At 40.8% G+C, this 27,162-nt stretch overlaps 1 protein-coding gene across 1 annotated transcript in view; it reads left to right on the top strand.

Annotated features, from left to right (window-relative positions):
* The first annotated feature begins 16,783 nt into the window (after positions 1-16,783).
* The window catches only part of Myo1e (myosin IE), a 197,068-nt gene continuing 186,689 nt past the window's right edge, over positions 16,784-27,162 (top strand). The window contains exon 1 of the mRNA XM_076850871.2: positions 16,784-17,170. Coding sequence (XP_076706986.1) covers positions 17,168-17,170 — 3 coding nt within the window. The 5' untranslated portion in view covers positions 16,784-17,167. The remainder of the gene's footprint in view (positions 17,171-27,162) is intronic.

Below are 27,162 nucleotides of genomic sequence, written 5' to 3'. Positions count from 1 at the left end.
GGTGTTCCACCATTGAGCCACAACTCCAGTCCCAAGGCTTTCTAGATTTTTTTAAAATTAATTAATTTATTTTTTTATTATTTCTTACATACATCACAATAGAGGAGTGTATTATGTTCATAATTTTTTGCATTGCAGTTCTTAATACACCTTTATACCACAATTTATCAAATCTCTGTTTGTATATAAAGTATGTTGACACCAAATTCATATCTTCATACATGAATTTTATATAATGATGACCGTCTCCTTCCACTATCAAGGCTTTCTAGATTTTGACTGGAAAATTTCTTGTCTTTTTTTGTAGGATCCCATCTAACATCTGCCTAAGACTCAGATGTCCATGAGTTATCATTTCCACACATTTAGGAGCTTTCATTACTGAAGAAATTTGGAGGAGATTGAAGATTTGGAACATGGATATAGGGTTGCTAGATTTAGAGAATACAAATACAGATGTCCTATATTCTATCTGGAAAGCCTACATGGATGCCAGCTTATATTCTTGTAAAAGTCAAGCTAGAGTTTGACTTGGTTTTGTGATGTATGATGTTACAGAATCTAAGTTGAAGGTCTTCTCAGAGAGAGAGAGAGAGAGAGAGAGAGAGAGAGAGAGAGAGAGGTGTTACAGAATTGGGTTAGATTCTCAGACTGGTTATCAGGGAGAGTGTTCTCTCATGAGTCGTGTTGAGCATAAGTAGGCAAAAGGATTCTGTTTAACTGCAGTAAGAAGGTCCTGGTTAACTACCTCAAGGTTTATTTTCATTAGTATATCTTGCTTCTATCAATAGAATACTACACTTTATCCTCTGCCACCTGACACCCCCGATCCCTTCCTTATCCCTGCAAGTCCCTCTCATAATGGAAACACTGCAGACTCTTGATAGTCTAAGGAATGGAGTGAACTATGGCTTCCTAAGAACAATCTTATGGAAACACAATGAAACCTGGCCTCTTGGGTGTCATTTTGTTCCACCCATAATATTTAGGGCTGTATCATTTATTTTCAAAATCCAGAGGCATTTTCCAAAACTTTACTTTTTTATTTTTCATTTTGGTACTGGCAATTGAACTCAGGTATGCTTTACCATTGAGCTACATCCTCATCCCTTTTTAGTTTTTATTTTGAAACAGGGTCTTGCCAAGTTGCCCAGGCTGGCTTCAAACTTGCGGAGGTTGGCAATGTTCCTGCCTCAGCCTCCCTACTTGCTGAGATCACATGTGTGCACCGCTGTGTCCAGCCCATTGACTTTACTTCTAAAATGAAAATGCAAGTATCAGAGCAATATCAAGTTAATGACCCATAGCTCAAAACTAGTCTAGCATACTTATGTGTAATTTTATGTTTGGGTAGGGATGAGAGGAGCATGACTCAGAGGAAGGTCAGTTTATATATTTATGGACTCTCTGTGACATGTCTCCAACTGCCCTACTCAAAAACATTTTCTTTTGAAGGCTAGGCCGTGTGGTAAGGGGCTCTCTCTCTCTCTCTCTTTCTCTCTCTCTCTCTCTCTCTTTCTGTGTGTGTGTGTGTATGTTAACCCTCTGGAGTTTTCACATTCCATTTTTTAAAAAATATTTTTATTAGTTATAAATTTGGACACAATGCCTTTATTTTTTATTTTTATTTTTTAATGAGAATTGAACCCAGTGCTGAGAATCGAACCCAGGGCCTCATACATGCTAGGCAAGTGCTTAAGCCATCATTACTGGCCAACATCACAAGGAGCCGGGCGCAGTGGCACATACCAGTAATCCCAGCAGTTTATGAGGCTGAGGCAGGAGGATCACAAGTTCAAAGCCAGCTCCAGCAAATTAGCGAGGACCCTAAGCAACTCAGTGAGACCTTGCATCTAAATAAAACACAAAACAGGGCTGGGGATGTGGATCCATGGTTGAGTGCCCTAAGTTCAATCCTGATACTACCCCCCACCAAAAAAAAAAAAAAAAAAAAAAAAACTCAAAGAGCTAGACTTCATGACAGACTTTAGAACTGGAAGCCCAGATGGGACAAAGGAGGCGGCTTGATGTCCTTCTGCCCCCACCCAAAGTTCAGAGCATACCTGTTTCCCTCCCAGCCTGAGTCACTGCAGCACTACCTCTAGTCGGGGCATCAAGTTCAGCACTTAAGCCCTTCCCACATCCCTTCCAGGGCTGATCATGGCCTGCAAAGCCCCCCTGAGAAGGGTCAGAGGGTGATCTAGCTGGCCTCTCTGCCTCCCAACACACTGCAGAGATAAAATGAAAGGTGGCCCTTTTCCAAGTCCTTGGCCATCCTTTCATCCTCCTCCTCCATTGTCTCATCTAGATAAAGATCATTTTTTACCTAATCAGGGAAACAAGATTCCTGGTGATAGGCTCTGCCTTTAATTCCCTGCCCCTTGAATCATTCCTGACAGTGCAGAAAACTGCAAGAAACAGAGAGGACTTTGCTGCATGTTCAAAGCTGTCCAAGGGGTACCAAGATGGGGTGGACCATGGGCTTTTCCCAAAGACCCTGTTCAGTAGGAGAAGGGAAGGAATAAGTCCATCCCTCTGCTTTCCAGCAACACTGGTAATTGACAGTGCTAACTTGAGTTTCTTCAAATCATCTTAGAAGAAGGTTTCAAAGATTACAAATTAGGAACGGACAGTTTAGCTTTTTTATGAACCATGCATGGACTTCTCTGTCCATACATCCAAAGACTCACTTCCAGGCTCAGAACAGGCCTTTTCCAGGTCAGTCTCCAGGATGCTGGTGTGTTTACTCCAAACTAAAGGATCAGCAAAGAGTGGGTGTAGGGAGCGAACATGCATATGCAGGCTGGGGAATCCATGCAAGAATGCAAGAGTTCCCTGCAGATGTCAGAGGGGCAGGAGTCTTAAGTGGGAAGAAGAAGGGAAGCAGAATTAGGGCAAAGCTGTAACTGGCTCTTTGAAGCCACCATGCTCTTCAAGCAATGCTAAGGAATCCAAGAATTCTAATTTCCAACCTATATTTCCAGGTTGTCCTGAAGATATTTTTGTCAAGGTAGGAGGAAAGAACATATTTTATATAATTATCTGTTAGCTTTTTTTTTTAACAGTAAATTCCATTTTTTTTTAAAGAGAGAGAGAGAATTTTTTTAATATTTATTTTTTAGTTCTTGGCGGACACAACATCTTTTGTTTGTATGTGGTGCTGAGGATCGAACCCGGGCCGCATGCATGCCAGGCGAGCGTGCTACCGCTTGAGCCACATCCCCAGCCCTTATCTGTTAGCTTAACATAACTTTGAAATATTTAGCTAGGCACAGTGGCGCATGCCTGTAATCCCAGTGGCTTGGGAGGCTGAAGCAGGAGCATCGCAAGTTCAAAGCCAGCCTCAGCAAATTAGTTAAGATCCTAAGCAATTGATACCTTGTCTCTAAATAAAATACAGAAAAGGGTTGGGGACATGACTCAGTGGTTCAATGCCCCTGTGTTCAATCCTGTTACCTTCCAAGAGAGAGCCCAAGTGGCTGAGACAGCTTCCAGCTGAAACCTCATGCTGAATAGACTCATATTTGTCCCACTGTCCCTGTTTGGACTGCTAAAAGTAATCAGAGTTTACAGGATCCTGAGACCAGAACTCATCCTCAGGGCTACATGTTTTACACAAACTCTAGTCGTTACATCTGTGCCGCCAAGGGCATTAAATTGAATTCAAGGTCTTCACCCAGCTTCCAGGAAGGATTAATTCAATTGAACTATTGGCTTTGGGCACTTGTTTGGAGAACTGAGACGGTTGGAATCTGGCTGGCGACAAGACGCTCTTTTTACTAGATGGCAAGTACAAGTGGAGAGAAGGAGGGAGCAATGTCAGGCTCAGGAGGCCCAGGAAAGGGCCAGGAACTTGAAAAGTTTCCCAGAGAAAAGTCAGGCCTCTTCAGTAGTAGGGTTTACTTGTTCTGGAGGAGGGTGGGCCAAGGGATGGGACCAAGTGCTGAGTCCAGCCTAAAGGTAATCTTGCAGCCACAATAAGAGTGACACAGGACCCAGGTGCACTCCAGCAAACTAATTAAATGGAGGCTGGGACAGGGCCCAGCTCTTTTTTTTCCCCCAGAGCTGACATTGTGAAGTCCTCAAAGTGGACAGCCCCATCTCTCCAGGTGAAAGACAGCAGCTGCCTCGGGTTCACCTGGACCTCGGAGAAGGTGAGCGGAGAAAGGAGCTGCCTACTGGCCTCAGCCCACCAAACCCTGCTTTTAAGTATGCTCTGGTTGTTTTTGTGTTCTGTTTCTGTGATGAAAATGGTTTGTGGTGCCTCTGTGGTGGCACACCACCTGTAATCTCAGCAACACTGGAGGCTGAGGTGGAAAGATCACAAGTTGTCAACCTGAGCAACTTAGTGAAACCCTGTGTCAAAATAAAAAGAGCAAGGATATAGTTCAGTGGTAGAGCTTCCCTGGGCTTAATCCCCAGTACTGGAAAAAAAAAAAAAAGTCCATAGTCATTAAATACTATTTGGATAATATTTTTTTTAAAAAAATAAAAGAATAAAGATCTTCATGGTCTTACCCCAGACCCTATCAATGTTAAACATTTGTCATATTTCCTTTGAAGCCCTTTTATTCTTTATATAAATGGTGTGTGTGTGTGTGTGTGTGTGTCAGAGAGAAGAAAGAGGTTTTAACGTAATTGGATCCACTTCCCTAAAGCACTATTTTCAAGGCAGCAGGGTTAATGTGATTTTAAAGTACTAAGATGAGTCATCTTAGAATTATTGAGCAATTTCATGAGTTTGGTAAAAACAAAGTTGACTTTCCTTTATCCTGTCATTAGGCATCACCTACTCTATATTCAGCTGCTCTTCTCACAGTCCATCCTCTTAAGAAAGATAACAAGAAATAAAGCACGAGATGTAAGAATAAGAAATAAAACTAAGGCCCATGATATTGTGACTTTGATACATAAACAGATAATTAACCCTGAGTCTCATTCACAATACACTTACTTCAAACTAAGGTGAAAGAGGTAAGAAAAAATTAGGTTGAATCGTTTGAAATTTCAGATAAACTCTGCCCTAATACAGGGATAGGGTGGAGGCCAGTGGTAGAGAGCAGAGTTAGCAGACAGAAAGCCCTGGGTTCAGCCCCTAGCACCAAAACCGGAAAACAAACAAACAAGAAAATCTAAAATAGATTTGCATTTGATTTTCAGGGCCTAAGGAACTTTGCATTTGCTCGGTGACTTTTCTCAAGGATGAGACCTGACGTATCTGAGGATGCAGTACCAGCAGCTCACAAGGAGCAACAGAAATCACACGCTGCACTTGAGCGAAGGCTGGAACCTGATTCATTTTGCTACTGTCCCAAAGAAACAAGGCAGACTCTCAGCTCATTAATTTCTCAGTTTCAGAAAATATTCTGGGGAGAAATTTTTCCAGTCAACACAATAAACTTTCAAACTTTTGGGCTTTTGCTCATGCAGATTTCAAAACCTAAAAGTTCCCATGAGCCCCTCACAAACAAATCCAACTCCCTAATTCTCCACCTGTCTAAATTTTCACAGTTGGCCAGCTCACACATACCACTCCAAAAAGACCTCCATGTGCTTTCAAAATCCACACTTACAAGATTCCTACTAGCCTTTGTATTATTCTGCTATGTGTAGCAATAGATTCTGCTTGATAAATATTTTTAAATGTTTATGAGCAGTATGTTTACAATGGTTCCAAAATCAAGCAATATAAAACATATCCAGTCCTGCTTCCACATTCCCCAGATTCTTCTGTGAGTTTCATGTTTTTTTCCAAAGTTTCTTCATGTAAATGTAAATACCAATCTATTATTTCTCCTTCTTTATTTTTCTCCTTCCTTCCTCCCCTCTGTTTTCTGTGCTGGGGATTGAACTCAGTGCTTCATACAGGCCAAGCAAGTGCTCTACCCCTGAGCTGCACCCCAGTCCTTATATCTGTTTTTTTTTTGCACAAATAGTAGCTTAATGTGCATACTATTGCATGCCTTGTTCTTCTCATTTTAACTTATCACTATATCTTGGGAATTATTCCATTTTGGTTCGGAGAGCAACTCATTCTGGTTTTCAAAGCTTTTTAAATTTTAAAGAATTCTATTATATGTTGTCTGCTAATGTATTTAACCAATTCTGCTAATGATGGACATTTGGGTGTTTTGCCATCTTTTGCTATGCCAATGATGCTGGGTGACATATGTCAATTTGCATTGTGTGTGTGCATCCTTGGATAAATTCCCCAAAACCAGATGGATGGGTCAGAGATTGCATAATTCTGTAATGTGAGAGAGTGAATGCCAAAATGCTTTCCATAGGGGTTTAGCTATTTATACTCCCACCAAAAATATAGAAGAAGCCTGTTCCTTCACCGCTTTGCCAAGAAAGAGGTAAGGAGGGAGGGAGAGGGTAGGAAGGAGTGTAGCTTAGCATCAAAAGCAGAAAAGGGACAACCAGGTAAAGACTTAAAAAAGCACACACAATGTTAGACCTGACATCTCCTGGAGGTTTAGTGAGACTGTCCTAGAAATGCCTGGAACCTCTGATAGCTTCAGCCCAACTCATCTAAAATGGAACTCATGAAATATAAGCCTCTTCTTGTTTTCTACCAGTGCAATCAACCTTTTCTTGTATTTAAAATCTTATAGGAAAACTGGGTGTCGTGGTGCATGCCTATAATACTAGTTACTTGAAAAGCTGAGGCAGGAGGATCACAAGTTTGAGGCCAGCCTCAGCAACTTAGTGAGACTCTATCTCAAAATAAAAAGGGCTGTGGATGTAGCTTAGTGGTAAAGTGCCCCTGGGTCCAATCCCCAGCACCAAAAAAAAAAAAAAAAAAAAAGTTAATTTCACACCTTTATAGGTTATTCCTAAGCATCATCCCCCTGCCCCTACTTTCACACCCACTCTCAAATTTTCAACTGAAAAGGAATTGCCTAGCTTGATGGCATATTCCTGGAGTCCCAGCTACTCTCAAGGTTGAGGCAGCAGGATCACTTGGGCCCAGAAGTTTGAGGCCAGCCTGAGCAACATAGCAAGAGCTTCTCTCAAAAAATAAAAGATTAAAAAAAGAAGAAGAAAAGCCAAAAAATTAGTGAAATGTTTACATAGTAATTATCAAACCTAGGACACTATCAAGACAAATTTATGGAGTTAGGATAGTTGTGTGATATTTTTATGTACTATAATACACTTTTCAATGAGATCCACTGGTATAGTAAAAGTTATACATTTATATCCATTTTATACTATTTGGAACAAAATAATTCATTTGTTACTATGTCTATACTGAAGAATTCCTTCTGCTGTCAACTCTCACCAACTATAATGTTTGGCTTTATTTTTGGATTTCTAAGACTTTAATATGGTGAAAGGGAAATGCTATCTCCTGTGACCCTTTACTTACATAGAGATAAAGATGTTGCCCACGAATGTGTGTGTGTGTGTGTGTGTGTGTGTGTGTGTGAGAGAGAGAGAGAGAGAGAGAGAGAGAGAGAGAGAGAGAGAGACTGGGGATTGAACCCAGGGACACTCTACCACTAAGCTACAGCTCACTTTATTTTGAGACAGGATCTCGCTAAGTTACCCAGACTGGTCTTGAACTTGTAATCTTCCTACTTCAGCCTCCTGAGTTGCTGAGATTATAAGCGTGTGCCACCATGCCTGACACAAGCCATCTTTCTTAAGTGGCAGTAGGATAATAAGCAGGCAATGCAGGAACATTGGCAACTATCTGTTGATGGTGCTGTCTGCCAGTTCACAGTCCAGGTCCCCTCTGCCATCATCTTTATGGGCCTACAGTATTTATTCAATTCTGTTCATAATATTGTATTTAATCTTATTACTTTATCAAAATTAGTGGAGGGGCTGGGTTGTGGCTCAGTGGTAGAGCACTCCACTAATATGTGTGAGGCACTGGGTTCGACCCTCAGCACCACATAAAAAATAAATAAACAAAATAAAGGTATTGTGTCCATCTGCAACTAAAAAAAAAATTTAAAAATTAGTGGCATATGGATAAATTCAAATGCAAATAGCAGGAAAAAGGGAAGCGTAGCTCTCATAAACATAAAGCAATTGAGACAAAGAAGATATTCCTTAGTTGTGCAGAAAATGGTGAATCTTCGGCCTCAAACTGAAAACTTGCCATGTGTCAGTCACTGTTTTGATCACTTTATATGGTTTTATTTTCACTCATAACAATGCTATGTGGGGAACAAACAATAGAATATGATCATTATCTTTGTTTTTATAGATAAGGAAAACAATTTTTGCTTCATAAATAGGTAAATAGCCTGAACCACATCATCAAGTTTCCTATCCAGAATGGTGGTCAACTCTGTTTCACTGGAAAGGAAAAGCCCAACTTTTAAAGACAACTAAATGCTGGAATTATACTTTAAGACTATAGCTAAGAGACAAGGCACAATTAGAAATTTTATACTATGTTGTTGATCTCTGAAAATAGAAGCTGTCCTTAAAATGCACTAATCTGTTTTTAGATTTTATACATCTGACATTGTTGTGTGTTTGGGGGAACATGTAATGTCTGAAGGCAGGAATCTCTTGTGTTGATGTAGATTTTTTTTTTTTTTTTTTTGATGTACCTGTAAAAAAATGGATCCCATTAGGAATTGTCTTCTACTTCTCTAGTGCTGGCAAGAGTGCTCAGCAATGTTTGTGTGGTGGTGAATGAAACGTTAGTGGTTTGGATACCACACTGTCAACAAGGTGTGCACCAACACCAAGAAACACTCTATTCAAAGTAAACCCCCCCCCAAAAAAAATAACAAAAACCAAAGTAGATCCCTTTGAGTATTTGTAACATCTTGAAAAATATGTCATCTTAAATATGCACACACACACACACACACACACATCTATGTGTATATACAAATATTTACAGGCATTTATAGAGAAAAATACATTTATTAGTGCATGTCAATAAAGGCCAAATGATGTCACATCTTAAATATATAAACACATTATAAGTGAATGACAATAAAGGTGAAATGACAATGACCATTGTAAAGGCCATGCTTTTTTTTCTACTGAAGAGGTGAATGGCACTACTTTCATGGCCTCACCAAGATAGCTGCGTATAAATCAAGGCAACAGACAGATACAGTCAGCAAATGCTGCATGCCCTCAATTTAAAGTACCTACTCTTGTTCCCTCCCTGGAGACTCTGTCCCTAGTCCCCATTTCTTTTTAATGAGATAGTTGGCCTTAGGACATCACCTCTGACAGCATTTCCTTGGAATGTGAATGGACAGACACCTGGTCTGAGCAGGGCCCTCCTGGGCTTTGCTAGTGACCTGTGACCTTGGTTGCATGATTTAAAAGGTTGAGAAGAGTGAGTTGGATTCTGTCTTTCTCTCCCTGGAGATTGAATTAAGACGCCAAGAGGGAATTTTCCAGTGAGCCCTGGGCAACATCACCAACAGGTTATCCTAGGGTCAGAGAAGCCACAAAACCAGAGAAGGCAAAAGGCACCTTCAGGCCTACCTTCCTTTGTTTTCTGTGTTTCCTGGACTCCTGGGCATGCATCTCTCTTTATTTTTATTAATTAATCTATTTATTAGTTCTAATCAGAACAGTGATAGTAGAAAGCTCTTCGATTCATTGTACACAAATGGAGCAAAATTTTTCACTTGTCTTGTTGTGCATGAAATAGAGTCACACCATTCGTTCAATCATACATGTACCTAGGGTAACAATGTCTGCCTCATTCCACCATCTTTCCCACTTCTTTGCCCCCTCCCCCCTCCCCTTTGCCCAATCCAAATTTCCTCCACTTATCCCATGCACCCCCTTCATATGGATTAGCATCCACTTATCAGGGAAAATATTTGGCCCCTGGTTTTTGAGATTGGCTTATTTCGATTAGCATGATATTCTCCAACTCTATCTATTTACCTGCAAATGCTATAATTTTATCCTCTTTTAATACTGAGTAATATTCCATTGTGTATATGTACCACAGTTTCTTTATCCTTTCATTTATTTAATGGCACTGGGTTGGTTCCACAGTTTAGCAATTGTGAATTGTGCTGCTATAAATATTGAAGTGGCTGCATTACTGTAGTATGCTGTTTTTAAGTTGTTAGGGTATAGTCGGAGGAAAGGGATAGCTGGATCAAATGGTGGCTTCGTTCCAAATTTTCTAAGGAATTTGCTTTCTAGATTGGTTTCACCACTTTGCAATCCCACCAGCAATGTATGAGTGTGCCTTTTCCCCCACATTCTTGCATGTATATCTTTTTTTAAAAAAATTTGCCCCCAAACAATTCATGTGCTTTTCTGCCCTTGTTCCTGAAAAAGACTAAATTAGAACAACAGATAACAAGATAAAACAGTCTCTAACAACTAAGGATACGACTTTAAAAATAAATAAATAAATAAGAACTATACAAGCAAAACAGCCCAGAACTACAAAGTAAGGGGCAAATACTCATTCATTCAACAGTTCCCAGGGACCTGGTTGTATACAAGTCTGTACAATAATCAGGATGTACAGTGATGACCTTGAGTCTTCAAGTAAAGGCTGCTTGACATTCAGCATATTTTCAGAAGGCAATGAAGCATGCAGTTTGCTTCAGAAAAAAATTTTCCTTCAAGTTAAAAAAAAGCCTTGGTGTTTAAAGAAGGCAAGGTTCATTGAGTGATTTGTTATTTTTCAGTATTTAAAATGTATTTATTGATTCATGCCTTGCCAGCAAAGATTTACTATGACTTATAAGAATATACAAAATCCAACAAGAAAGCAAAAATGGCAGTGAAGGGAAAGAAGAAAGAAAACCAAGGTGTGCAAGAGATTTAATTATCTGCAAAGCTTGCTTCTGTGGATTGCCTTATTCCATGATAGATCACAGAGCACCGTGACTAGTAATAGTCATAAGTTAAATTCATACCACTACAAAGGAACAAAGGAGGAAGGCAGGGGGAAAAAGAAAGATTTTATAAAGGTGGCAAATGGTTAGGGTTTTTGTTTTGTTGTGTTGTGTTTCTCTCTCTCTCTCTCTCTCTCTCTCTTTTGCAGTACTGGGATTAAATCCAAGGCCTTACAAATGCTAAGCAAATGCTTAACCAACTAAGCTACTTCCCCAGTCCAATCAGTATTTATCTTATGAATGTTAAAATCAAAATGAAACTGGAGCTGAGCATGGTGGCACATGCCTGTGATCCCAGCAGCTGGGGAGGCCCAGGCAGGAAGATTGCAAGTTCAGAGCCAGCTTCAGCAATTTAGCAAGGCCCTAAGCAACTCATCGAGATCCTGTCTCAAAATAAAAAATTGAAAGGGTTGAAATGTGGCTCAGCGGTTCAGTGCCCCTGAGTTCAATCCCTGGTACAAAAAAAAAAAAAAAAAAAAGAAGAAGAAGAAAGGAAAAAAGAAAGACAATATTGATTTAAATCAGAAAAAAAATAATACTCCATGTAGACATGCTATTAATTCAAGCATGGTTAAATAATTTCTATTTGTTTATTTCAATAAAATAATCATGACAGCATGGGACTGGGGTTGGGGCTCAGCGATAGTGCACTTGCCTGGCATGTGTGAGTTACTGGGTTTGATTCTCAGCATAACATATAAATACATAAATAGGGGTCTATCAACAACTGAAAAATAAAACTAAAAAAAAAATTAAAAAATATGACAGCAAAACATGTTAGTTAGAAAGAACATATTACTTATCTACTGAAATTCTCTTTAATATCGTTTTGAAATCAACATATTAGAAAAAACAAAGAATGTTTAAAGTTGATTTAAACTCTTTATATAAATGTCATTCTTATTTTGACTTTTTTGTTGTTTCTCTTATTTATTTGTTTTTGTGGTGCTGGGAATCAAACCCAGGACTTCATACTTACTAAACACATACTCTACCCCTGAGCTATGTATAGTCCCGGACCCAAATGTCATTCTTACATCCCATAAAAAATGAGTACCCAGAGAACTTAATAAATGGTGCCTGTTTATGACAGAAAGAGAGTATACAGGGAGTGTACAGGATATTTCACAGTGATGTGACCCAACTATCTGCTTCATTAATGTCTTCTTAAAGGTGTCTGGCCCATGGGCTGATGTTGTAGCTCAGTGGTAGAGTGCTTGCCTCACACGCGTGAGGCCCTGGGTTTAAACCTCAGCACGACATATAAATCAATAAATAAAAATAAAGATATTGTGTCCACCTACAACTAAAAAAAATATTAAAAAAAAAAAAAGATTTCTGGCCCAATTTTCCCACTAACTTTTCTTTTTTTTTCTTTTGGCTGCAGGGTGGAGGAGAGGAACAAAGGATTGAACTGGGGATACTCTACCACTGAGCTACATCTTCAGCTCTTTCTTTTTTTAAATTTTTTTATTTTGAGACAGGGTCTCACTAAGTAGCCCAGGCAGTCCTTGAACTGCGTTAGCCTCCCCAGTAGCTAGGATTACAGGTATGTACCACCACAGGTAGCTAACAAAATTTTCCTTAAATTGTTATTGGGAATTCATTAGGAATGTTCTTTTATAATATTGACATGGAAACTAGTTTTACTGTCTGATGTTATATTTTTGCTGATTGTTTTCCAAAATGTATAAGTGGTGTTTTTTTTTTTCATTGATAGATTTATTTTTATTTATATTCAGCTTGCTATCTTCCTTTGTTCCTTTTCATTCAGTCCTAGATAAAATGCAGTTAATCATGTACAAAGGTATGTACAAAGTCTCATCTGAATAGCTCCATCATGTGTCTAGAATAAGTTTTACAATTATGAAAGTTGCTTCCTGTTCATAGCTACTATGGCCTTGAATAAGAATAAATATCTGGAGCTAGGGGTGTAACTCAGTGGTAGATAATGTGCTTAGCATGTGCAAGATCCTTGGGTTTGATCCCAAATACCAAAAAAGGAAAAAAAAAAAAAGTTCATACTATATTACTGAGTCCTCTGAAAATTAGATTCAAAAATCAGGAATTTTTTAAAAATATTCATTTTAAAAGATGAGTATTTTAAAAAACAGATTTTGGGCAAAAAGTCTAGAGTGATCATATAATTTATTATTCAAATTTTGTCTTTTGGACAAGGAATGCAAGGTGAATTTGTAAGTTCACTGAAAGCCTAGCATGTGCCTCTAGTCCCAGCACTTGGGAGGCTGAGGCAAGTGGATCACTTAAGCCCAGGACTTTGAGCTCTACCTGGGCTATATAGTGAGATATCATCTGAGGGGTCAGGGATGGTCATTGAGAAAAAGACATAAGCCAGGACTCTTCCAGGTATACCAAGATTTATGGTCACCTTAGCCAAAATTGATAATGTACCTCTCTAAGCTGGGGAGGGCTTGAAAATTATAGGCTATATCACATTCTATACTCAAACTGTGAATTAGTGGGTTCTGTTTTGAGAATCTAAGCTGAGACTCTGCTTTTAAAGTATTAGGCTCAGTTCTAATTTATATTCCTCAAGATAAACATAATGTTAGAGACAAAGACCCAGAGAAACATAATGAATATGAGCAAGAGCTACAGCTCATAACATTTGGGCAGTTATGGCATCTTGGAGAATTTCATGAGCACTTTTAACTCTCCCTGGAGGAAAGATACACACAGCTCCCACCCCTCAGCATGCAGTTCAGAGGAGTGCAGTCCATCTGATCTAACCCAGGACCCCAGGTTGGAATTCCTGACCTACAATATGTGGTTTGCATGAAGGAACTAGGGAATTATATTAGCTGACCATCTTTATACTAATTTCACTTTATACTCACATAAATCTATTTCAGAGTAAGGGAACTAAGGCTCAGAGAAATTAAGATCTCACAGCTTACCATAAAATGGAAAAGCCAGACTTCAAACTCAGGTTTATGTGTCACTAATCTCATAATCTAACCACTGCTTAGATATACTTTATATAAACACACATATACAGATATTTCAATCTAGAAAGGGATTATATTATAAAATCATATGAAAAGTGAACATAAACTTTCATCCTCATTAAAGTCCTGCTTACCAAATTGGTAAGTAGCTTTTGAAACTAAAAAGAGATTATTAGACGACTGGGGATAAAGCTCAATTGGAGAGTACTTTCCCTGCATGCATAAGGTCCTGGGTTAAATATCCCTAAATAAATATAAATAAATAAATAAATTAGAACAATTAAAAGTAAACCTTTTTTTTTTTTTTTTTTTTTAATGATACTGAAGATTGAACCCAGGGCTTTACACATGCTAGGCAAGTATTCTACCACTGAGCAGCGTCCCTTTTGAGACTGGGTCTCACTGGATTTTCCAGGATGGCTTTGAATTTGTAAGCTTTCTGTCTCAGCCTTCTGAGTAGCTGGGATTATAATTGTCCACCACCATGCATGACAAAGTTCTTTTTTTTTTAATACCTCAAATGATAACGCAACATATAAATAATCCCAAGGTAGGTTTTTTTTTTTTTTTTTTTTTTTGTTGTTTGTTTTTTGTGGTGCTGGGGATTGAATCCAGGGATCCTGAAGTCCTTCTTTAGACATCCCTGGAGTACTGCATGTGAGGCAAGCACTCTACCAACTGAGCTGTATCCCCAGTCCATCAAGGTAGTTTTTAATAAATCCAAGATTGATATACTATCAATGAAATTTTAAGTGTTTCATTTGACTCCAGGATTAAACTTGAACAGAATGATTATGCCTTTGCCTGTATATCTTGAAGCCCATGTCAATCCAACTTGACCATGGATAGGATGGTGGCTTAGATAATGTCCCATTTCCAATCTAAGTTGTGTTTTAGTCAACTCAAATTCCCCTTTTGGTAAACTATGTTCATGAGTTCCTAAAAGACCTGATAGGATTTTGAAGCTGACATGACCTTAGTGAGATATGGATTTAGATTTACCTGATAATATAAGAAATCACATATGTAGTACCTGGGCAACCTGGTATATAGCAAAACTCAAGAGATATCACATCCTCCTCTTTATTTTTTTAAGAATTTAGTTTTAGGTGGACACAATATCTTTATTTTATTTCTATTTGGTGCTGAGAATTGAACCCAGTGCCTCATGCATGCTAGATGAGCGCACTACCACTTGAGCCACATCCCCACATCCTCCTCTTTCCACTTCATCTTAGGCACTGTTGTCAAATAAATTTTCTCTTTCTTTTTTGAGTCAGTTTTCTCCATGTTGCCCAGGCTGACCTTGATCTCCAGGGTTGACATCCTCCCAGTTCTGTCTCCCACATTGTTGGAACTACAAGCATATGCCATCACACTCAGCTATTGTTTTTAACTTATCCCATCTCTCCACCTCTAAAACTGTGAGCCAGCAAGGGTAGGGGCCAGATGCATCTCTGGTGACTAGCCTACATCCTGGGGTAGATATTCAATTATATTTGTTGTCCTAACTGCATAAATAATATCTACAAGAATTCAGACAATGATATTCTTTCATTAAAAATACTGAGATACAATTCACATACCATAAGATTCACCCTTTTAAAACGGATAATTCAGTGATTTTTAGTATAGTCACAAAGTTTTATAATCATCACAGCTGTCTAATTCCTGAATATTTTCGTTACCTCAATCAGAAAACAGATACTCCTTCACAATTACTCCCATCATCCCTCCCTAAGGCTAGAGCAAACTACTTATCCACTCTCTGTCTCTACAGATTTCCCTACTCTCCACTTTCATATAAATGGGATTATACAATATGTGAACTATTGTGCCTTGACCTTTTTCAATTATGATTACCTTTCAAGGTTCATCCTTGGAGTAGCATGGATCAGCACCTCATTCCTTTTTATGACTGAATGCTGTAGTCCATTTTATGGATGTACCATGGTTTTTTTTTAACCCTTTCTAGGAAAGATGATTTTTAACATCCTTCACTACTCTATGATCCTACGTTCAAATGAAGGTCTACCATTGAATTTTATAAAGTAAATCATAGTATAAGTCACTATGCTTCTTGCTTCTATATAAGTATAATGATTTTCTGTGTCCTGGCCTTTCTGAATCGTACCTCTCACAGATTCCAGGAGGACAGCCCTGTTGTGATCCACCAAGCTTATTTTTCTCAGCCCCTTAGACAATAACATTAGACTCCCTGCCTTTATTTTTGGGATTCTGCTTTCCCCACCTCACTTCCTCTTTATTGTCCTCCTGAATACCTGAAACTGGATACTCTGGAATAATGAACGTCCACAGCGCTGATTGCCCTTGCGTTTCCATCAGATCTGTGTCAACTAAGGACGGATGCGACCCTTCCCGCCTGTCTTTGCCCGGTTCCCATCTCAATGCAAGTGTACCTTCACCATCAAAACTTTCGGGGATGGTGGGGTGGGGACTTCCTTGGTTTTCCAAGGAAACTTAGGTAAAAGGAGGGCCAGGGGGATGGTATTTTTTTACTTTCCTCACAATCCAGAAAAGAAAAAGGATTTCCTTTGGGCTGCCACAACTCTGATCTTTAATGCTGATAAAATATTTCCTTTAAAAAATAAAAAACAAACTTGTAGGAAAATCATGCAACTTTAGCTTGGAAGTCAAATCTATTCTAATCTTCACATTAAAAAAACAAAGTGAGAGTTTTATTTCTCTTTCACTGGGAATTTTCTTCCTAACAATTCTAACAGTTCAGGTCTTGCTACCAGAGGCGAGCTGGTCCGCAGGTTTCTTTGCAGGCTGGCGAGGAAGAAGGACTACAGGATCCAGAGGTCTTTGGAAACTCCAGCAGCTCCAAGCTTGTTGGCTACTAGGGTTTCCCTGAGGAGTGACGCTTCGAAAACAAATTCTGATTGGTCGGGCCTGAGCTGAATTCTCCATTTATGGACAGATTGCCCGGCCCGAGCCGAGGCTGAGCCAGAGGAGTACGGATTAAGTGGTTGAAGAAAGAGAAGAGAACCAGGGGAACTAGGCAGGCACACAAGCTGAGCTCATCGGACTCATCTAGGCGGTCGGCGATCACCAGATCCAAGGGGACCCCAGCCCTTTGCAGCACGCACTCCGACTGCTGAATCGTCCCGGTCTCGCTCTCACCTAGACCCGCGGATCCCGCCTGGATGGAGTCCCCCCTGGGTTCCCATTGGCTCCTGTGAGTGCTTGGGTGTCGGGAGCCTGTTTTTGGCGAGGGGAAACAACTTTTGAAGTTCGCCCAGGAGATTGTGTTCCAGTCCCAGCTCCCAGGCAGCCGGACCCGGCAGAGGAGAGACCGCGGCGCGAGTCACCATGGTGAGTTGACTGAGCTGCGTCTCAGGACGCCGATCTTGAAAAGGGGCTAGAAGTCCAACGAGGCACCCACCTTGGGCGCGCTGCCCAGGCCAGGGGTGGAGAAGGTGGACGCAGGAGTCGGCACGTTGCGAGCTCTGGATTTCCTGCTACTTTCGGTAAACCCGGGCTCGGGGAGAAGGCTCTAGGGGCCAAAGAAAACTTTCTTTCAAGTCGTTTTCTGCGTCGCGAAACTTTTGTGGCCGGGTTGCTATGGCTGCCAGCTGTCGGAAGCCGGAGTGCGGGCACATCTGGTTTCAGGGGCACGGCAACGGGAGGGTTCCCTTTCTCCCTGCTGGAAAGATTGGGCAGCTGCCTGTGCCCCTCGGGTCCTAACCATCCCGGGCGAGGTTCGCTGGGACTTTTGCGCCGCAGTCGGCCCGCTGCGCCCCCTCCCAGCCCCACCGTCCCCCTCCCGCCCGCTGGCACCAGCGCAGGCAGCTCGCTGTCCTCCCCTGCGCTAGTCTGTGGCCGGCAGTGCCCGCAGCTGTCCCTCCTGGCATCGTGCGCCGGTGGAGGCGGCCCGGCCTGCCCTGGCTAGGGACCGCGCGCCGCACAAAGGCAGGCGGGGGCGCCAGGTAGGGCGAGCACCTGGCGGCGGGCGCAGAGCGAAAGTGATCGGGGCGCAGGCTGGAGCCACGTTGGCTGGACCCGCGAGACGCGCTGGCCTTTGGGGTCTTTGCGCCCAAGAGGCCGAGTAAACACCGCCCGTGGAGGGCCCCACCCCTTCCCAAATGCGAGGTGACCGAAACTCTTGAGTTTGCACGTCAAAAGTCCTCAGTTGTTGTTGTTGTTGTTGTTTTCAAGGTTTTTTTCCCCCTTTTTCCTTTGGCACTTTGGAAACACACGGATTTGGCTGCCTCTTTCTCTTACCCGCTTGTAACTTTTTCGCTGCCCGAAGTCCCCAGCCTGGCCACACTCCTCCTCCCTCCCAATAACCTTAGCCACATCCCTTGAGCTTTGGTGTGGTGTAGTTTTCCTTCCGAGGCACAAAAGCAAGGACTCGATTTTCAAGAGATTGGCAGTCCTTCAGAAAAAGAAAAAAGAGTTCTACAAGGCTTCATAGTTTCCACACTTGCCTCTTTTCAAAGAACCCTGCTTAGGTGGATGAACCGTCTTCGGATTCGTGGTTGTTTAATGACTGTGAAAGTGAAGCTAAGTCAAAATGATACTCAGCACAGCTCTCATTTAAAAATCTATATCCCACATGACCCGTCTGAAGGACTTTAGCTAAGGCCCATCCGAGCCTCCATACCAGCCCAACAAAAACAAACAAAACCTTTAAAAGGTGCCCTGGACCAAAGCTTTACTTTTTACATAGTTCAAATCCATGTCACCTTTGCTCCTAAGAGAATACTTTATCTATAAATAAACTCTCCCCTCCGGTTTAAAGATTTAAGCAGTCAGCCTACCCCAAATTGTTTTTGGAACCCCCACAGAAAATCACTTATGTTGAATGTGTATTTGGGTGGAACTACTTAATTGGGCATCAGGCCATGTGAATTTAGGCAACGTGATAGTGCGAGTACTTTAGAATTGCTGTAATTATTTTCCATGGTTCAATATTTCTAAAAAAAAAAAAATCAATGTTTTTATGTCAAAAGCTTCAACAATCTTGCTGAATTTAACTACTTGGTACCTTGACAAATTAACTTTTTTTCGTTTAACTCATTTTTCTTGTTGGGCAGACCAAAACATAGTTGGGGGTGCATTTTTGGAGACCTCAAAAATGTCATGGTCAATTTGGTCAGTTTGCTGTTGAAGTAGATGGTTGGTCTGTGGATGTATGGAGGCATGTCTTAAAGTAGAGTCCTCTCCAGAGTTGACTTATCAGAGGACAGAGTGTGACTTACCTATTGATGGCTCCCTGCCATCAGCACAGATGGGCATGTCATGGGCCTCTGGGAGACTATCTGTGCATCAGATAAGGTTGCTGAGGACACAGCTCACTGACAGAAAAGTTAAAACTGCTGGCTGTTCTGAAATGGGAGATGTGCCATTGATAGATCTCCCCAATCCAGAGTCATGTGGCCAAAATTTAAATGAGTCTTTCTTCCCTGACTTGAAAAATTGTTCATTACATATGTGACGTCTCCTTAGAACAAAGCATCAACATCTTAAAAGATGAGAAACTCCAGTTATAATAGGTCTAATATTTAAAGTTTTACATAAGAGTCCATCAAGCCAAAAGAAGCTTCATTTTTGTGTTCCACCTTTCCTGGGCCTGCCCTGTGTGTCTCTCAGTTGCTTAGAACAGGAAAGGAAGGGACTTCACCATCAGTGGGTGTGGCTGCAAATGAGCCTGGAGCAGAGTGGCCAGGCATGGGAAGGGCACCTGTACTGGGGTGTGTGTGTGTGTGTGTGTGTGTGTGTGTGTGTGTGTGTGTGCATAGTTTCTTTGGAAGACTGCTAGTGCATTAGAAAAGTTCTCCACCTGTATCCAAGGCCCTTCCAAGAAGTGTTCACTTGTGACTCATAAGGAAGACTGTCATTTCTGAATCATGAACACAATGTACAATTTGTAATTCACTTCATATCTTTCTCCTGAACACTCACTTTGGGACACTTGTTCATCTTGGAAAAACCAAGAACACTACCAGCAATAGTTCTTCGTATCTTCTTCTTCAGGAGGCTTGAAGAAATTAAAAACAAACAAAACAAAGAAAAACCCTCTGTATATCTTCATAATTTAGTGAATGTCATTTAGGAGAGTTTAAAAATCTTCTTTGGGGGCTGGGGTTGTAGCTCAGTGATGGAGCACTTGGCTAGCCCATGTGTGACACTGGGTTCAATCCTCAGCACCACATTAAAAAATAAATAAATAAAATAAAGGTATTGTATCCATCTACAACTTAAAAAGAAAAAAAAAAAAGTCTGCTTTGGCTTTAATTACCAGTAATATACATCTAAGTTTTTCTTCATAGAGTATGCCTTTCTCATAATCTGCTAAGAAAGTTAACTTTTGTGGCCGTGACCAGAATGATTGTCTGATGGACCCACATAGCCCTGCTATATGTTTTGGCCCCAGAATCTGGGATTGATGGGATTTCTGTGAATTAAGAATGCAGAAATATTTGCATAAATCTGAATTGACTATTATCTCAAAAAAAGTCTAAGATATTTTCTCTTTTCCTTACTTGTTACTTTTGAATAAATTGTAGATATTATGCATACAAATACATAAAAACAGACTTAGAAACATGATAGATAGCTGACCACAGGTATGTTCCTTTGGGTGAGGCCTGATATGTGTTTATAAAGTCTGGAAACCATTTTGAATATGTTTTCTGGGAAGGTAACCTAGTTCATTTCCACTGATTGGTTTATCAGATTGCTTGAAGTCTCCTAGCCAAAATAACTCAATCCAACAAAACAAAAAGGAATGTGATAAAGCACGGAAGTTTTGATGGAGTCAGGGGGTTAGGGAAATAACTGAAGCCCAGGATATTACCCTGGGGCAAGTGTGTATGGGCCATCTTAGTAGAAAAATCTATGGCCAGCTCAGAGCCTCCTCTCTTTGGAGAGAAGCCCCATGGGGCAGCAGATGGAGAGAGATGGAGAAGTGTGGGAAGCAGATATTTGCAGAAGGTAAAGGCCATCTCTTCCACTGTTTTGCTGGGCTCTATAGCTTTCTCAGTGGTTGCAAACTCCAATGTCAGGATATAGTCTGGTGGGGGGCAGGGGAGGCCGATCTCTAGAAAGTCAATATGGAATGCCCCCTCCCAAGAACCACCGCTACTTGACCCTGGGCCATATAGTTCAATTGACCATATTACCAAGTTATCTTGCTTTTCAAGAGAAACTGGAAATCCAGGTTTTTATGCTAGATCTGCCAATTTTTAAAAGTGTTCTGCTATCACTGAAGGACCACACAAACTCACCTGTAGGTCAGCTTTTTGCAGCAACTATTGTAAATCCCAGTGTGGTATCTGGGAACCACAGCACTTCCTCCCATTCACTCACTAGCAGGAATATCTAAATTTTAGCCACATATGCAGCAGATGACTTTAATATTTACTGATAAGTCCACAGCCTCTCACAGTCTCCCCAAAGAACTGAACTTGCCTGGTATTTTCTACCCATGGAATTCTAAGCTACTAAAATGGAAAATCTGCATGCAGCTGCTACTATTCGTAGCTATCCAAACACCAGTTAAGATGGTTTTGTGAGTGGTGAGGCTGCAAATTGAACTTTTCTTTCTTACCCTTCAACTCTTTCCTGCAGTGAAAATGTCATAGCCCTCTATGTTGCATGATTGTTCTTTTTATCACTCCTTTCACAGCTGAATCTCTGAATTTGAGATCTGTTTCAGGTCCTTAAGATTAGTGAGTGAGCAGCAGGGAGCATTTTTATGACTTGGAATATGTACCTAGTTAGCATGTGCTCATGTGAGACTAAATGAAAGAAAGAACATGTAGTACTTTGCATTTCCTGATGAGATGAGGACTGGGACTCATTACTTAGTAAGAACATGTGAGAGTTCCTTTCATCAGCTTCAACATGCAGAAATATTTTGAAACCTCTATACAAGTGCATGGTATTATGAGCTTCACAGTGGGTACTGGGAATTGGACCCAGGACCTTGTGCATGCCAAGCAAATGCTTTACCTCTGAGCTGTGTCCCCAGCCCCTAATATAGGTTTTTATTATTTACCTTGCTTGAACTTGATGTTTACAAAGTAGATGAGGGGTTAAAGATTAAATGCCCAAGGTATTAAAAATAAACATCTCAGCGTTGTGAGCACATTCTATAATAATGGTAAACAAATTGTGTTTTGAATTTCAACTTCAGAATTTATTTTGGCAGAGGCAAAAGGTTTTTGGGTATTCTAGTAGAGCTTTTTATTTTTTTTAAACATATTTTTATGACAGTCACACTTGAGAGAAGAACTAGAAGAGCTTTTCCTAAAACAATGGCAAGCCATAGAACTTACACTGTATATGCAAGTGAACTTGGCCCTCCCTTCTGAGTTGCTATCATGGGAATAACGTCATTGCATTGTTCAAAGCACTTTTGAATGGTCATTTATGAGCTACATAAGAAAATCTATTTTTTTACTTCCTTTCTAATCTAAAATGTTAGTGCCCCTCCTGATTCTCCATCTTACTCACCAGATTTTGTACCAAGTTCCTTTCAACTGTTTCCAGAAGTTATATTCTGCCTCAGAGTGGGGAAAACTAGCCCTACTGAAGATGTGCATTATCATGTAGAGTAAGCCATGGAGGACAAACAGGAGGTCCTTTTTTCAGGGAACTAAGTATAAAAACTAACCTGAAGGAGTTCACACTCTCTAGCGTAGAGTTCTGATGTGTGATACAAAGTCATATTACTTTATAATCATTATCTACATTGTAGAAAGTAAAACATATGTTGCATTGTACAAAAAGCCCAAAGAGAGCTTAGGAATTCTGTCCTAAACCCTTTAGTCTGATTTCATAAAGAGGTCTAGAGCTGGGTTAATGACTTCTGAAGCCTCATAGCTGGTTTTTGACGAACAGATGACAGAGTACAAGTTTTCTAATCTCAGCCTAAAAAGACTTTTCTCACCAAATGGGGTGGGATTAGAGTCTATTTCCTTAAGAGTCTAGATATGACCAGGGAATTTTCTTTCTGGAACTCTTCAAGAAGGCCTGCTCCAAGATGGAAGGTTGTTACTTATTTTCGGATTCATCACTGTATCAGCTTTAAAAGATGATAAGAAATAAATTTAGAAGAATTCACTCATCATTATGCTCCAACGCAATAATTATTTTTATATCTTTGGATTTCCTTCCAACCTATCCAAACACACTGTTTTTACATAGTTATAATTATGGGGCAACTATATTATCTGTGCTCAGTGTTTTTCCACTTGTTCTATAAATCCTTTTCTATAGTAACCATATTTATCATATTTTGGGGGCAGGATTGTAATCCCATGTAGCCTGATTGCTTGAACTGAAGATGTCCTCTAGAAGTACGCGCAGGTGAAAGTTCCCCCTTGCTCATACTAGAATTGCTGTGGTCAGTAGTGAACTGCTCAGCTTTTTGGTGTGGAGTTGGAGCAGGATGGGTATATGCTCCACATTCCTAGGTCCCTGCCCTAAGGTGTGTAATGAGGGTGGGCAGGCTTACCCATATGCCAGAAATACTAAAGGATGGCCCAAGAGATGCTCTTTTGTTTTCTTTGCATGTCACTGCTGAGAGACACTCCAGGGATGTCACAGTTTTCAACCCAGTGTAAAGTGGGGGCAGGAGGAGTTGGTGTCCCTGAGGTGCTCTAGATAGTAGAAGAAGCCATGTACCTGAGTTGAAACTCTCGCTGGCCCTGTAGGCCTTTCTTGGAGGATGCTGGTGCTTGTCCATGTCTCTGGTGCTGAGACTTCCTGCCCTGACCACCAGATCCCAGGGCCTTAGATGTGACTGATGCTAGACTTGTGACCTTTGACCTGGGGAAGGTCCTAGGCAGGGCCTATTTGGGGCCTGAGTTGCTGCCACTATCCTCACTATCTGAATACACACCTACATGACTCAGGCATCTGAAGTGCAGGGTCAGCCATCTTCCTTTTCTTTGGATCATCTGATGTGGGTACCACCTCACCCTGCTTGCTGCTGCAACCCAAGTCTGTCTTCTTTACCAGGACCAGGCCTGACATGCCTTACCCAGCTTTTTGCCTTCTTCTTGGTCTTTGGGGCCTCATCTAAGATGGTGGCAGGGTTTTGCAGGAGGACCAGCCAGGGTGGGTGGGAGCAGCCTTGTCCTCTGAGTCAGAGTGCTCAGCAGTCTTCTTTTCCTGGCTTCTTCCAACAAGGCTGCCCACTCTTCCTCCTTTTGCTTTGCGACTCCTTCTTGTGCAGGCGGTGTCGCCACAGCGTGGCCTTGGAAATCCAGGTCAGCCTGCTTCTGGTTTAAGTTCTTAAGCCCCTTCAGGTTCTTCAGGACCTCCGTCTCAAGCTTGGAGTCCTTGGTCTGGTCCTCTTCTTCCCCAGAAGCTTCTCACCTTGGAAGTTTAGCATGGTTCAGTGCTCCATGGTATAGTATTGAAAGTGATCTCTGCCAGGCAGCAGGTGCACTAGATGTAGAAGCAGAAGATGGGCAGGTATAGGCAGACCTGTTTGTACAATGCCTTTTTTTTTTTTTTTTAAGGGATAGGTTCAGAGCAGGGTGACCATTTGTCTTTTTATTTTATTTTATTTTATTTATTTATTTTTTTTAGAGAAAGAATTCTAATATTTATTTTTTAGTTATCGGCGGACACAACATCTTTGTTTGTATGTGGTGCTGAGGATGAACCCGGGCCACACGCATGCCAGGGGAGTGTGCTACTGCTTGAGCCACATCCCCAGCCCGTACAATGCCTTTTTGTGAATGTAGCGTGTCTTCCCTTTGTAGATGTACTACTCTGTGTCTTACACCTTGTGTTGAAGAGGGCCACCAACTGGCCCAGGTCTTGCTGGTTTCTGCATAGATTGAGTCTGGGAACCTTGAAGGATCCCCTCAGACAAACAGCATTTGTATGAAATCTTTCACTCCAACATCTTTGCTGCCAATTCACCTCACAAGCACCAGAGAACTGGCGAGGCTCCATGTGTATCCAGCTTCTCCAACAGTACCAGCACTTCCGCAATGTCACTTCCTTCTGCTTTTGTTATTGGCTATGGCATACAGAACTTGCCTTTTTCATTGATTGTGATTCTATCCCATCCATCAAGCTCCAAGGCCTTTTGTCTTCCCTCCTGTGTTGCAACCTTTGTAGTGTGTAATAAAAAGTTCTAGGTGCCATCTCGATTTGGAGAAGTTCCATGCAGGTACTTCTTCCCCAAATAGTCAGTTGTTGCTGGTTAATCATTGTGACTTGCCATGGCTACATGGCTGCTAGTTGCTATGTTCCTTGTCATTCATTCTATTTTTCTTTTCTTCCCTTTCCTTCCTTTCCTCCTTCCCTTCCTTCCTTCCTTCTTTCTTTACTGGGAATTGAATTCAGGGATGTTCTACCACTGAGCTACATCCCAGCTCTTCTTATTTTGAGACAAGAGCTTGCTAAATTACTGAGGCTGGCCCTGAGCTTGTGATCCTCTTGCTTTAGTCTCCCAAATTTGTGGGATTACAGGTGTGGCCACCAGATGAACTCATTCATTTTTTTACTCACCAAATATGTTTTAAGCTTTATACACACACACACACACACACACACACACACACATACACTCACACTGGACTCTGGGAAACCATACATTTTTCCCATGCCTTCAAGGCTCACATGGGGGTCGCTGATGTTTTATTTGTTTTATATATAAAAAAATAAATCCAAAGTAAATATGATAAAATAGTATCATAAATTCTAAGCAGTGTGTACATAGAAATTTCTTTATTATTCTTTATAGTTTTAACATCTTTTTCCAATTTATAAGAAAAGAATGCATATAATTATATGCAATTCTTTATATAATTTCAGAGGTTCATAAACCCCTGAAGCCCATACAATATCATTCCATAAGTTGTACCAAATATTATTTTTTAAGATGAATATTAGGGTGAATGTTCAATTTTGGATCTATGTCAACTTATTTTAACGATAGTTGACATGAGATTGAATCCATAGTAAGTTCCATTAAGTGTTGTATAAAAGTTCATTAGGGGATATATCCCAGGATTTTTAATATATCTTAGCATCTCTTAGTTGCCCTTTCTTAATCTGTTATATGTGTTAGCTTTTTGTGTAATAGAACATCCTGAACCTGGGGGCTTAAATAAATCATAAAGATTTATCATTTCTCATGATTTTGTGTATTGGCTGGCCAGTTCTCATCCAGGCTGGCTCATCTGAGCTCTGTGGTCAGCCAGTGGCTTGGCTGGAAATGCCTGATCCAGGATGGCTTCACTCACATGTTTGGTAGTTGGCCCACTTCCAGCTGGAGCAATGGAGATGACTTGGCCATGTCTCTCTTGTCACAACAGGCTGGTCTTGGCTTGTTTACATAGTAGTGGTCACACCACAGGATCACCAAGAACGACAAGAGTGCAGACTCCAATACGAAAGCATTTTTTAAGACTTTGTTTGCATCACGCTTGCAGTTGCCCCCATTGGCCAAAGCAAGTCACATGGCTAAGTCCAGAGTCAGTGTAGGAAGGGACTACATAGTTCTCCCATTTCAGCCTTTTCTCTTTTCATCTTTCCTTAATTGAATGAATACATTGAGGCAGGAATAAATTCAGTGGTAGCTCCAGTTACCCCGGCTAATCTTTGGAACTCCTGTACATAGCAGAGAAGCCACTCTGGCTCTTGATGTGTCCACTGCTGTCTTACCAAGACATGAGGAATTTGAGCTCCAGTCTAATTCTACTCAGTCTGATTCTAAAGTTGCTATGTTTTGTTGATGAAAAGGTAAAAGCAGAAGCTATAACAACAAAAAGAAAAATAGTTTTCTGTTAAAGAGAGTTTTGTGAAAATAACATTTAACTAAGCCACTGAGAGAACAATGAGTCATGCCAAACCAGACTGGGCTAGATGTCCTTTTGGATCAAAGGGTGGAAGTCATGCCTTCCAAGGTAGGGACAAGACTTCTTCCTTCCCAATTTGGCCTTTTTAGCAAGCACTGATTGTCCATGTGGAGAAAGACATTCCTTACACAGACCAAAAAATACATTTTTTCCCTTGGTTGAAAGTCATGTCTTTTAGACTCTAAGATGATTCTTAAAATAACCCTGTGTCAGTTCCATATTCAGTGAGCCACAGATTGTGCTATCTGTGGGCTCAACAAGATGTGAATTGAATAGGATTAATTTAGCTTTGTGCACAGGACTCCAAAAATCCATTAACCTACAGATCTTTCACTTTGATATATCCTCTCTTCCTCTGCTCTGCCCTGTCTCATTTAAAATTTCAGAAGTGGAGAGAAAACTAATCTCCCAACTTCAGCAATCAACAGCTCATGACCAATCTTCTCTGTGCTCAACTTCCACTGGTTTAGTTTG

This window comes from Callospermophilus lateralis, chromosome 3 (assembly GCF_048772815.1).
Source record: "Callospermophilus lateralis isolate mCalLat2 chromosome 3, mCalLat2.hap1, whole genome shotgun sequence".
NCBI classification, from domain to species: domain Eukaryota; kingdom Metazoa; phylum Chordata; class Mammalia; order Rodentia; family Sciuridae; genus Callospermophilus; species Callospermophilus lateralis.
Note: the sequence above shows the minus strand (reverse complement) of the source record. Positions and strands in the feature narration are given on the sequence as shown.